This window comes from Pseudomyrmex gracilis, unplaced genomic scaffold (genome assembly GCF_002006095.1).
Source record: "Pseudomyrmex gracilis isolate BER0280 unplaced genomic scaffold, ASM200609v1 scaffold_2291, whole genome shotgun sequence".
In the NCBI taxonomy this organism is placed as follows: Eukaryota; Metazoa; Arthropoda; class Insecta; order Hymenoptera; family Formicidae; genus Pseudomyrmex; species Pseudomyrmex gracilis.
In genome coordinates, this window is record NW_018022875.1 from 1 (window position 1) to 14,465 (window position 14,465).

General features: G+C 38.2%; 1 protein-coding gene across 1 annotated transcript; it reads right to left on the reverse strand.

Annotated features, from left to right (window-relative positions):
* Positions 1–12,719: 12,719 nt before the first annotated feature.
* Positions 12,720–14,186, reverse strand: LOC109862729. The gene has a single exon (XM_020442859.1). The coding sequence runs from the start codon at positions 14,184–14,186 to the stop codon at positions 12,720–12,722; it is 1,467 nt and encodes a 488-aa protein (XP_020298448.1).
* Positions 14,187–14,465: the final 279 nt, after the last annotated feature.

The window sequence follows — 14,465 nt, forward strand, 5'->3', positions numbered from 1 at the left end:
AAACCTTCTTCTTCTCCTTACAGTCTCCTATCAGAGGTTATAAAAATAATAAGGCTCGTAAAGGATCCGCCGTACTAAAGCCCGGTCAGAAACCTGCTATCAGGGCCATATGTAACACGACGTTACATTTTTGATCAGGGCGCTGTCAGGCTGCCTTAACAAGACCTTATCAGGCAACAGGACAAAACTTAACGCGCCCTTCTTAGGGCCGTGTTTGATTTTCTACTCGGGGTAGTGTGTAGAAGATGAATCTTCAATATTACGCTCGAGATGGTTTGGTTTGTTGAGTTTGTTAAGTTTAGTAGTGAATAATTCTCTCAAACGTCTATTGATGTTGCAAAACACATAGAATTGTTAATATAATAAGAATAACTGAAGAAAAAACATAAGTAAGCTCTGTATAAATTTGCTTTAAATTGGCACGCACAGTTTCGGTTGCGACGATTCGTGTTCGATAACGTATCTTATCAAAAAGATCTCCGCGTATCGTTACAAGTGATAGAATGTGTTGTTGAAGTGACATCAAAATTAATGAGCTGGATTAGGTTTAATATACCCGTATTCATAGTCGTTCCTTGAGGAATAAGGACTTTTTGTTCCTTATTCCGTGTTGCATAGACATTCCTTGACAGAATAAGGTGCGTTATTGGCTTCCTTATGTCAAGGAAGGTCTTGAGCTTTCTTGAGAGAGAGATTGTAGTAGTATTGCGCTGTTTGATACAAGTAACGCTACAAGTGGTCTATATGGAAACTATGGAACGTGCGACTCTCACCTCATGGAAGTTTTCGGTTGATATGTGAATGAAACCCTGCATAAGTTTGTAATGATTGTGAATCTTTTATCTACAATAGTCAACGAATTTTTTAATATTTCTGACGATGAATCTGAAGATGAGTATCTAGTAAATAAACGTGCATGGAGACTTGTTAAAAGGTTCATTTGCGATTATGAAAATCCTATTTTTCGAGGATGGTGCTTTTCAAAAAAAATACAAATTTAACAAAGGAGCTGTAGTCGATATCTTATTACCCTTGGTGAATCGTCACTTAAGAAAATTAAATAATCGTGGACTACCTGTTTCTCCGCTGATACAACTTTTAATAACACTGCGTTTTTATGCAACAAGCAGCTTTCAGGTTTGTATAATTTGTTCTAATACTATGACAAAGAAACATAGATGATTCATTTTCATATCATTTGTGTACTGTATTAATTATAGATTGTTAATGGAGACTTGCGAGGATACAGTCAAGCATCAGTATCGCGAATTGTAACTCGAGTTTCCAAAATTTTGGCATCACACTTGGGTACATATATCAATTTTGGTACTGAGCGTATACGTATGAGCAATGAAAACAAATTTTATACAGTGGCTAACTTTCTATCTGTAATTAGATGTATTGATTGTACTCACATACGGATTGCAAATCCTGGAGGAAATAATAGAGAAGTATTTCGTAATCGAAAGGGACGGTTTTCTTTGAATGTACAGGTATATTTTTAGCTGCTCCAGTATACATAATAATTTTAATGTGTTGTATTATTTAATGATAAAGAAATAATTTATTTGTATAGGTAGTGGCTGGACCTGAAAAGGAAATTCTCGATATAGTTGTCAGGCACCCAGGTTCAACTCATAACAATGTTATATTTGACCGAAGTGGTCTTCGTTGTCGGTTAGAACGAGAACAGCTAGATAGAATTCTACTTGGCGATGGTGGATATGCGTGTCGTCGCTATCTCTTAACGCCTCTTTTAACAGTATCAGAAATTCGATATAATAAGCACTCAGAAAAACACGAGTTATTGTTGAACAATTATTTGGAATTTGGAAACGTCGTTTTCCATGTTTGCATTATGGTTTACGCACGAAGTTAACCACTACAGTAGCAATTATATGTGCCACTGCTGTTTTGCACAATCTGTGTATTTGACATAATCTGCCCAATGTGTTTGAAGAGGAGTTGCACGTAAATATATTTGAAAACGTAAATATATTTGAAAATGGTGGGCATCTTGAACAAAATGGCATTGAATTTGCATTTAAAAATGCTTTAATTTTGACACATTTTTTCAAAATAAAAAACAAGTATAATTACAAAGTGTTTTGTAACTAAACCAATAAAAAATTGTAGATATTTTATTCCAATTGTAGATATTTTATTTCCAACTATACGTGGTATTTTGTATTCCGATAATAACAAATATCAAATTGTACACATATATAATAAAATATAATCTTTATTACAAAAATATTTGTTTTAATTTATAAAAAAATAAACAAAACTTATCACTACATGCAACATAATAAATATAATTTTACATTTGCTTGCATATAGAGACTATATTAAATATTTTAAAACGTATTTTTTTAACACAAACATATACATGTTTTATCACTTTTATGTTGCGCTTACTTATAAAAACTACATATTTCAAATTGTATGTTTTTACTATTATTTTGTTGTTTATTCCATGTGCTTAAAAGCTTCTTCTTTTAAAAGTTTTACTAAGGCTATTTTCTCCTCTACTTCAGCAATTTTAATTTTTTTTGTGTGAAGTTCCCGCTGCTGCTCGATTGCTTCACGAAGTTTTATTAACCTCAGTTCTCTTTCGTCATTGATTTTCTGAAAATCAAATTTGTACAATTTTGTGTGATTTTGCTATTGTTAGTCTTGTTGCAGTTTGAATGACGTTGCTGATAAGACAAATATTAGATCATGATTCTGGATGCACCCAATGTTGCTTAAATACATATGTACATTCTTTTGTAAAAGTAATCGTAATTTAACTGTGTAACTTATGAAATTAACGCGCAACGTGATTAATAACGATAGGTCCGCTGTATCACCAACGCAATTAGCATAATATATTATCTTTACTTAATATTCCTTAATGTTATTAAATAATACGAAGCTAATTCATAAACTTTCTCATTACCTCTAATTTTTTATTTGTTGACAAAGTATCATCTGATGTATATGGTCGCATGCGATTAAGGTGAAGATCAGAATTATCCGGTATTTTTATTGTATCTACATAATCATTTTCGTCATTTTTGTCATATATCATTTCCTTGTCTGTAGATATGGATTCTACTTCTATATTATCTGAAAAGTGAAAGAAACAAGTTATAGGGACTTCATAGAATAATAATATTCTATGTATATGTGTATATTGCTTACTGTTTTTCTCAAACAACGCAGTACTATCGTATGCGCAAGGAATTTCAACGTTCACGTCTGAAGTTGTAGCATCTATAAATGCCATTACTGGGTCGTTTGGTTCTACTGGCCTAGGACCTCCACCTGTCATCAGCCGTTCGTGTTGGTAAGCTGAATTTAATTTTTGTTTTCTAAAATGAGAAATGCATATATTGGTTTGTTCTTTTTTATTGAACTTGCTGCACCAGTTCAGATTTATCTTTTTCACTTTAAATGGAAAAAGAAAAGAACAAACTAATAACAAAGAGAAAGTAACAATTATTCTATACTTACTTCTGTTTCATATTGTCCCAGCATCTCTTTAATTGTTTAGTGGAACGTGGTGTACATTCTTGGCTAATATATTTTTTAGTAATTCTTATCCACGCGTCAGCCTTTTTTTTTCAAATTCGCACCTCCGGTTTTTTTATTTTCTATTGCTGGCTCTTCGGAGATCAGCTGAACTAAAAGTAATCTTTCTTTTTCCGTATAATGTGCACTATTTTCTTTCTCCATTATGGCAGAAAGTCTTGAGTTTGTTTTTGTAATAACAAAATGTTTTTTGGGCGAGAACGTAAGAGAAAATCGAGTGACTTGTCATGTTGCCATGCCAAGTCACTTAAAATCTCTAGGATATGGCTTCCTTGTGGAAGAGAGGCTCAAGGTTCGTCTGTGAAACAAGGCTGCCTCGGAGATTCAAGGGATCTTCAATGGAGGCGTCCTCCATACTTGAGATAAGGAAGGACTATAAATACGGGTGATAGAAAATCTCGATCCAGGGCGTGTTTACAAGAAATCATTTTTTTGCAAAATACACTGACACTAGTTAGCTACGGGTCGTCGGTCGGATCCGTCTCCGCAAGAGATCGTAAAATGAGAGGGTCTATTGTTCGGAAGATTCTATTTTACTTAGGCGCTGTTCATTTGACTATGGGTAGCAAATCGAAATAATCAATTCAAAAGTAAATCATTTTTATCGAATTATTGGTCGGATAAATATTTACTGTCGATATGAATGCACTCGGAATTGTTACGTTGTGTATCGAGAATTAATTTGATGATCTCGATTGCTGCTCATTGTCGGAATGTAAAATGTACGAGTGTTCGTGTCGATAATAATGAGACTTACAATATACTCGGTGATCTACTTCGGTAGGATGCTATGAGTGGATGCTGGTTTTGTCACCGTGGTTGGTTCGCGGTTCCTTGCGACTATTGTTCCGCCTCTGATTTCGCGATGTTTGGAAGATGAAGATTGGAAGAGGAGTAGCGGTCCGTCTCGGAGATTTGCCGAATGAGAAGATCGATCATTGACTCTAATATATTGACTCTGATTTTGAACTATGATTGAAATTACTGTTGAAAAACTAAGTTAGAATTGAACTGACTATAGTCAGGCTGGAACTAAAGGCTTCGATTGTAATGATTGCTGATGAAGATGATGATCTCGCGATCTAAGGTTCAGGCTCTTTTATATGCGCGCCCTAGTTTCTTCTTCTTTGTCGTTTTTCCTTGAAATCTCGATTTCTCATTCGCTAACTCTCAGAAGCGAGACCCCTCTCCGGGATTAATTTCCTGGATCGGTAAAGTTATCGTTTGTTTAAATCTTACCTACACAGACATCCATCCATCCAGACATCCATTAGACATCTATTAGATGTCGCATGGAGCTGTGAACGTCTAATAGATGTCTAATGTAGTTTTTGTTCTGTGTGGGTAGTTATCTGTACGTGCCTTATCTTGTTTATGTCTGCGCTATGTCCACGGCTCTAGCCTCTTGATTTACGACTTCCTTTTCGGAGTTACAAGAGCTGTGGCGGCTTGCCGGGAATTGCGAGTGTCCGCGCTTATACAAAGGGCTATTGTCCGTTAAAAATTTCCTTTCAAAGACCGATAAGATTTGTTTATTAATCCAGGTGCTCTAGGCTCGATTGTTTATAGTGCGTTGTCCAGCGTAAGTTTGTCTGTCATATGTCGTCTAGCTAGATTTTGTTTATAATGCGTCGTTTGGTTCGATTTTGTCTACCTTATCTCGGCTGGCTCTCGTTTCTCCTTCCGGGAATTTGTTACAAATATTATTTTCTAGAACTACTGTTAGATTTAATAATTATATTCCGTTGCAAAATGAAAAGGCCCGTAGAGTCCAAGACGCAACACCTCCCGTGTTATACAAGTGTTGGGGAGTACACAACATTTGCAGGTAAAGGAAGGGTTCCTTTTATTTTGCAACGTTCTTAATCTATGACAAAACATTAGATAAATAGTAATACATTTCTTACCCTACTTGCGTAAATAACTATGCAAATTTAAGTTTTGTGTGTGTGAATAATGATATTTTTTATCTTTGCTACGCGAGTAATAATATTTTTATCTCATATGTCGGGCATTAAGCCCGATAAAATGAGCAAGGGTCTTAAAGATATTTAAAAGAGAATAATGGAACTTGCGTGCGGTTGTCGATTATAGTCTTGCCTGAGTCGTTTTGTCGAGAGGGAAAGATGCTTTAGTTGGTGATGCTGGTTGTCACTGTTATCCCTCATCCGACCTCTAGGAGTGTCTTGTCTGTTTTTGTATATCTTTCTATACATTCTTGACATCGCGAAGCAGTACAACTTTGTATAATTATGACGCTGCAGATTGTACATTTCTGTTGATAATAGACGGATTTTTTATGAAAGAATCAAATGGTGAAGTGGAAGAATTATGTATTCTTTCTTTAGGTCGTCCGTCAAGTTACAATAGCAGAAGTGACAAATTTTGTAGTTATTGCTTCCGTTTTGGTACATAGGTCCGACAATGGGGGTGACGCAGCGGAGGTGTTGCAGAAATCGATCTTCCCCTCCAAGGCTAGTTCTTGTCTCAGACTGAAGACGTCCCGGCATTTTAGCACTATGATTCACGATCGGATGCTTTCTGTATTCTACAGTCGTCCTTATGAATATTGCAATTTGGAATAGATGCCTGTGAATACATGAGATAATTCCTGTTATGAGTGGTACATTTTTATGTGCGGGTGAGCGTAATTATATGGATGCAAGTGTCTGTGAAAAAAAAAGATTTTACGTAAATTTTATGGCGGCTACGAGATCATCTGATGTGAAGAGTGAGAGAGAGAGAGAAAATCTGTGCTCAGAATTTCGTGGCCTGATGCGATATTTTTATTGTCGTATAGTGTTTTATTTAAGAAGCGGAGTGTAGTTTTTGCATTTGTTTTTTTTTTTTTTTTTTTTTTTTTTTTTTTAATTATTCGTATAGCGGCATTGAAAATGTCGCGATTGGACATTTACAATGTCCGCTTGTTCTCTCATCTTTAGGTAGTTGAAGATTCGGGTTGGCTTTCATTGCTTGCCTGTAAAATTTGGGCTACATTTAGTATAGCTTTTGCGAATATTTGTGTGTCGCGTTCTCATAATTTTCTCGCGTGTGTTCTTATTGTTGGCAGGGTTGTTTCATTTTTTTAGTTCTGCTTGATTCCTGGGGGTCGATTCTTGAATTTGTTTGTAATATTGCGTATGCGCATTTTTCGGACGATCATAATGCGTATGCGCTTCAGAAATGATATTCTTAAACACTTGTTTGTAATATTCGTAATTGGAAGCGTATACATTTTTCGTTGCGCTCGATCATATCTGGCAACATTGGAAAAAGATATTATATTTTCAACAAACATTCGACAAGCGCAGCAGTCAGCCGAAACTTTCTTATCTACTGTCGTACAGTTCATGATAAAGAAAGGACTGAGACTGAGGAAGACCGGCCCAGTGGTCTCGCGGCCTGAGTGCAGGGACTGCGAACCTGGAGGTCCCGAGTTCGAATCCGTTCACCACCTAAGGATTTTTTCCGGGTCGGTTCCTTTCAACCGAGTTTATCGGTTGATCGGCGAACTAAATCGGGCCTCCAAAAATTAATTTGGGTGTAATCCAGAATTAATTCCCCTCTGACAAGGCGATTATAGTCACAACATCTTGAACACGAGCCCGACACAGATGAGCACGCCCACTGTGAAAGAAGACCGTGTATCGTGTGATAGTAGTATACTGCACAACCCCTCCTTGTGACAAACATAACTAATAATAATCAATTAATACAAACCCTAGATATCTGGGGTCTACTTGACTTATCAACTCTAAAAAGACTCCTAGAATGGCGTATGGACTAACCTAAAAAAGATCTACTGGGCCAATATGCACCAATAACAATAATAACTGAGACTGAGGAACATTCATTTTATTATATTATTATTTGCAAAATTATACAAACATTCTCATTCTCTCTCTCTTTTACACATGTATACATTTCACACATATATTTATACAAATATATATAAACATTTTATTTTAATGTAAATATAACTATATTATTTTATGTAAATATAACTATATATATATTTAAAATTTATATAAATATAAATATAAATTTTAAAACTTACTTTAGTTATTGGCGTAATTGCAGATATTTTTGTTTGAGAAGTTAAATGCGGTTCAACCAATTCTATTAAATTTCTGCCCTACAAGCACACACAATATTCTTAGAATATTCTAGAATATTCTATGAATATTAATAGTACGTTTACTATTCCAAAAATGTGCTCAGAATATTACTTGATATGAAATAATATTATGCGCTTATAGGATGGTTGTAGCTTTATTTAAACGAAATAGTCGAATGTTTATCTTTCTCTCTCTCTTTGACATCTCAAAAGGATCTTCTGGTACATGAAATGTATTTCCTCGCCGCTCTTCAATTTCAATATTTTCCAAAACATGTTGTATTAGAAAATTAAGTATAATATCTTCGAGATCCATTTTATTCACCTAAACTTACTTTGTATGTATACAATATAACGATTTTTTTCAAGAGAAACGTACACGTTTTCTCTTGAAACGTATGGCAAGACCCATTCATTGCATTGCGAATGAAAACTTACGTATACGTTTTATTTACGACTGTCAAGAATACCGCTCTAGGGATTTTCAATTGCTATTATTTGCTTCTTGTCACTTGCGCATTGTTACGTGCCGCGATCCCTGTCGCCGCTTCAGGTTACGATTTTATCTACTTCCTTCGTTGACGCATACGACCCGCCGAAATCATAAGCTAATAAACACAGCCCGATAAACTTTCTCTCCTTACAAACCCTCTCCCTAAATTCCTTCGTCGCCCGTTGCATGAATCTATGACTCACTAAAAGACAAACATTACGCCTTGGGAACGAAGGTCTGGCTCACACGTTTTTAGTTAAGACAAGTCAGTTCTCGTTCGCAGCTCAGACGAGCAACACTACCTCTCACATTAATAAAGCACCTCACAGGAAGTATCCTGCATATTTTTTTATCTAATTACGTGGCTATCCGGCACGTAACAGCATCGCAACTAGTTCAAGAATAGGGCCTCTGTCCTTAGTGCAAGGAATTCTTTTCGTTGCTTGAATATTTTTTTCGTGTAAGTGTGTAGATTTTGTATTATTATTATTATATTTTTTTCTTTTGTTATTGTAGCTAATATAGCGTGGTTATAAGAAATGTGTGTCTTTTTGTTATTGTTTGTTTTTCTTTGTGCGTTTTATCTTGATTTTGTTACTATTGCTTGTATTCGTTTGATTGGCTAACTTGCGTGCCTTTTTATCATTTTGTTTTGTGTTTTTTTATTATTTTTATTATTTTTTTATATATTTTTTTAACTTATGTCTAAGTGAGAAATGGGGATGTTTATGTATATTTTTTCTACTCTTTATTTGTTAGTTGTACCATTTCTATTTGTTATACTTAGCCTAATTACTAATATTGAACTTATTAATTACTAAAAGATGTTATATTTGTTAACCAATATTTACTAATTAACTTATTAACTAATAGACATTATAATAAAAGGTCATGTCAATTATATATGTGTGACATGATAGAGATTATTCCTTTATTTTTTTACGACTCGTTTAGTCTTTTAGTCCGGGCCGTGCTTCCGTTTTCGATTCGTTGATTCGTTCGACGCACCCGCAGTCGACCAGGAGCTGGTGTACGTCGATGCTACTGTTTCTGACGTGGATGGTTAGGTCAAAGTATATTCCTCTTCCATCTCCTGTTGGTTGCCGGATCTTTATAGTCCCGCATCGATAGTTGAGTAAGGCTTTTGTTTTTGCCTTTATTTCTGAGGGCTATTGTGGTGCGGAGCCGGGTGGCAACGTATATGCCATGCTGCACGGAATGGCATTCCATGATCGATTCGAAATGGCAAACTGCTCTGGCAATCGGTAAGTCGTCTGGTAAGACTGCAGGAGTGTGGTTCTCCAGTCTTTGAGCGCCACGTGTAGTCACCTGTTATTTTCGTGATGTCTCCTCGTTGCCAGCCTCGTATAATTTTTACGACTACCAAGGCTCCAAGCCGTGTTTGTTCCGGCCACAAGGTGAGGCGATCTCTCCTGTTCCGCATCCACCAGTCCAATTCTTCTTCCATTTTGTGGAAGCTTTTATCGCCGTTCGTTATCCGGACCCAGAGGCGGAACGGTGACTCCACCTTCAAGATTCGGATCGCCAGCGGGGACCATGTTAATCTCCTGGTATCTACGTGGCTGATGCTCATCTTGATGTTCGCTGTGACAATTTTCGATCACGAATATAGCCGATTTTTCAGACACTCTTCGTAAGAACAATTTCTTCGGGGCGGCGGTTAAGAAGGAGGGTCGCAGAGAGAGGATGGCAAGCGAATTAGGTCAACAAGTTGCTCGAGAAAATCTTGCGTCTTGCGGACGTTTGTCATTCGTGGCTGAGGAGTGGCCAGTAGGCGTGACAAGTCTCTTCGGCTTTGTTTAGTGGCGCGGCTCCAGCGTTGAGTATAGTCAACGCTGCGCGCGATATAGTGTGTGCGCTTGCCGTATCATGTGCCCTCGGATTGAGTATATGCGTGCGCGTTGCACGCAGCGTATGAGCCTTATGCAACTTACATAATTATGTGTGTATAATACGTATATATGTATATGTGTAAGGTGTACGTAAAAGTAATAATAGTAATAAGGTTATGCATATGTGTATATTGTATACATGTATATTGTATACACATAGTAAAATATAATAAGTAAGATATAGTTGTAGAATATAACATTAATTATTCTAAGGCTTAAATTCATTATAATTTACTCAGAAATGCGGTTGAGTTTCTGGTTTCATTTCTTCAACATTCCGAGTGTAACCAAGGTTCTTTAGTAACGTACGTATGTACATTATGTCTCCATCATTATCCATCTTGATTTGAAAGGTCGACGTAGGCGCCGGCAGAGCCACGGATGCGCATCCATCCTCTCTTTCCTTCACACAGAAGACGCATAGTGTTGACTCTTTTTAGTTAGTATAACTCAAGCTTGGCGGGAGCCGTGTAGGCTACTCCGCACGGAATGGCTTGCCACGGTAGTTCGCGGAATTTATCTTCTAGGGTATAGAGGTGATGTTTCCTCCGGTGCACTATTATTCCCCAGTCTTTAAGAGAAACAAAGACAGTCCCGTCTCCGAGATTCTTGGTTACAATTCCTGTTTGCCAATCGCCGTCATTGATATCAACAGCGCAAATATTTCCTTCTCGCACTTGATCTGGCCATATGAGTAACCCGATCTTTCCTTGATGCATCCGCAGCTGCATTTTTTTCCAGTAGCTCTCTAAAATCTCTATTCAAATTATGCAGATGAACCTAAAAGCTTGATGGTGAGATTGTCCTGATTACAATTATTTCAAACGGTGTGCGAACTAGTAATTTGATGTTGATGTGCCAGATCTCTATTGTTCTATAATGTTATAATATCTTATGCTATTTCTTATTATTCTACGGTATTTTTTCTTATATTCTTATTATTCTAATGCTTATGTACTACTTTTGCAAATTATATTCTATCCTATTTAATGTTTTCTCTGTTATATGTTACGTCCTGGCCCATGGATACGGTCGGGCTATGGTGGTACGCAACAGCTGGACGTTTTATTTTAGATGCTCGACACAGAAGATGCGGAAATCTATCTGTGTGCGAGTCGAGCGAGTTGTTTATACTCACAGACAGGTCAACGGCGTGTGCCGATATTACTCCGTCCTGTGTATTCTCGCTCGGTGGTCTCTTTTTAAGGTCTGGAGCGGTCGCTCCAAGGACTAGGGACGAGACCGTGCGATCGACGGGAAAATGTACTAGGTCAAGCCTTAATTAATGAATTAGTTACTACACAATTTATTCCCTTTTTTTAATGCTAAAATATTTGTTTTATTTCTCATTTATAATTACAATGGTTGTCGAACTAGTTTTTTTTGTTACAAGAAGTAATGAGGTATCAAATGTAACGCGAGTTTTACAATAGCGGCGGGTCATCACTCGGAGGCCGACGGGGACGTGTTGTGTGTGCGTGGATGTGTATGTGAATATTTAGGACCCCTGGTTTTCCGATGGAAGCTTCCCGCGTATGTACCGCGGGAGCTGGGTGAACGGCGCGCGCTCGGTGCGACTGTCGGTTGCCGGACGACAACGGAGTTTGTTACAAAAAAAGTTCAAGAGAGATACGAAGCTGTCACGGCGCGTTTCGACGATTTGTATAACGAGCTGTTCTTTCCTTGTATTTTGTAATAAAGTGTGTTTGACGAAAAGCCGCGTACCCTCTTGTTTCCGCGGGCGAGTGCGTGTTTCGCGACGTAGCTTTAGCGCGGCCGCAAACGCAACAGTATGTATTACCGCAGTTCAAGCCCAAAAAACATTTCTGAATGTTAACCCCTTGGCCTACACAATATCTGCCAATTGCGCGAGCTATAGTAAACAAGAGAATCGGTCGCGCGCCGTGCCATTCATCTGTTCAGCCGCGTACCTGAACTGGCGCAAAATGTGTACCTTCTAATTCTTTACCACGAGTTAGACTCGTGGTTTTCGCTTATGGCACAAATTTTTCACCACGAGTCAGACTCGTGGTTATAGGCCAAGGGGTTAATAACGAATTATACAGTGCGGAGCACCATATCGTGCGCTGTGAGAGGGGGGGGGAAGTAGTTCTCCTCCGGCCGCCTCCTACTACCACGCGCCAGCGGCCCGAAATTTAATCCATATATCGGCACGGTTACCGATGATACATACCGACGCGGTTACCAATAATACCGACAAGAATATGTTATCCTAAAACTAACGTGAACAGTGAAAAGAGTAACTGTATTGAAAGTGACTTTAATAATTTATATCAAATATTTATTTATTTAATTATTACGTAATATAATTTTACGTGATATAAGAAACTTACTTACGAAAAGTGTAAAAAAGTAAAATATATTTAAGTAAGAGAGGAAAAAACTATGACAATAGATAAATGTCATAGTGATTATTAAATTATGTTTTAACATTAATTACATATTAAAAATAAAACATAAAACACTATACTAGATTTGTATAGATAGATAGTTAGATAGATGACGCGGGGCGATAGAGCGGGGGGCTTGTGAGACCATATTGTCACCTAGATCTCTAAGATCCTCTGCGACTCCCGCTAGTTGTTAATCGACCAAACTGCTAAAACCCGGCATTTGCTGCCAGGCTACACAGATGGCCGATTTTACTTATTTTCAGGTTCTTGGGCTCCACAAACATGGAGCCCAAAAATCTGAATCTCTTGAGTGCTAGAGACGGGCAGCGACACAATATGTACACGCTGTCCTCTTTCTCTTTGCCACAAAATCTACAACTATTTTCCTCAACTAGGCCTAAGTTGAATAAATGTGCCTTGAAGGCCCAATGCCCTGTGAGGAGACCGATACACAGTCTTTGCCTGTACTTACTTATTGTCAGTAGTTCTTTGGTCCTACTTGGCAATGGCTGAGTCATCAGGGCCTTAGCTTGGCGGCAGCTCTTCAGTATCTCCCAAGAGATCCTGTGCTCCCTTTTCAGCCAGTCCTTGATATGATTTTTCCCTGTTGCAAAGGAAACTTCAACTATCTGGCAGACTGGTTCCTCTACGGTACCCAGTTTTGCCAGACTATCAGCCACTTCATTTCCTTGATTATTTTGGTGGCCAAGTACCCAGACAAGCATGATGTTGTTTCGCTCGCCCAATCTGTTTAGAGCTTGCATACAGTCCCAAACCACTAAAAATTCAGTGGTGATCTTGGCAAGAGCTCCTATGGCTGCTTTGCTATCCGTATAGATATTGATCCTCCTAGTTTTCGTCTCTCTTGAGAGTAGGAGTCTTGCACATTCCAGAATGGCCAGGACTTCCGCTTGAAAGACCGTGGCCAATTTTCCCAGAGAGAAAAACTCTCTGTGATTTGATCCTGGACAGTAGATGCCAGCTCCATAGCAGCCGTTTGCTCCAGATTTATCAGTAAACCATGCATGAGTGCCCGGGTGGATCTGAAGATTTTTGTTTTTCCAGTCCGCCCTGGTGGTCAAGTTTATAGAGAACGCCTTGTCCATTTGGCGTATTCTGGATATTCTATCTTGCTTTAAGGTAAAGAGAAGTTTGTGAAGAAACTCGAGCCTGGTATGTCCTACTCCGAAATCTCTCCACTCCCCCTGACACCTTAGTCTATATGCTGTATGTTTGGCAGCGCTGATGACGGTCAATCTTAGAGGTAGAATGCAGAGTGCCACTTCCAGCGCCTTTGTTGGTGTCGTTCTTATAGTCCCTACCGCAGCCCTCAAGTAATTACCTTGTAGGCTTTTTAGTAGGTTCTTTGACTTTATCTTTTCTACTCTGGGCCACCAAACAACGGCAGCATATGTTAACCTCGGTACAAGTAACGCTTTGTATATCCATAGGGCAGTATTTAGTTTAATACCCCAGGATTTTCCCATTGCTCTTCTACACGCCCAGTATGAGGTGTAGAATTTGGATCTTTTTATATCAAGATGTGTTTTCCAATTCAGTTTGGTGTCTAAATGGACTCCCAGATATTTTACTGACTGGACGTATTCTATATCTTCTCGCCAGAGTCTAAGCGGCTCAATGGCTTCAGATTTGTATTTTCTGGTGAAAATCATGGCCTTGGTCTTTAGTGGATTAGCCCTTTTGATTGACACCAGTCTTGCATGATCTTAAGGGCTTTCTGCATAGTCTCCTTAAGTGTTGAAAGAAAACTACCTCGCACTATAATAGCCACGTCATCAGCGTAACCAAAGACAAGAAAGCCTTTCTTCTGTAATTCTCGTAGAAGTTCATCCGCGACCAGACACCAAAGCAGGGGAGATAAAACTCCTCCCTGCGGGCATCATTTAGCGGGGAAACCATGCACACTTGAGTCCCCATGCTTGGCAATCAGA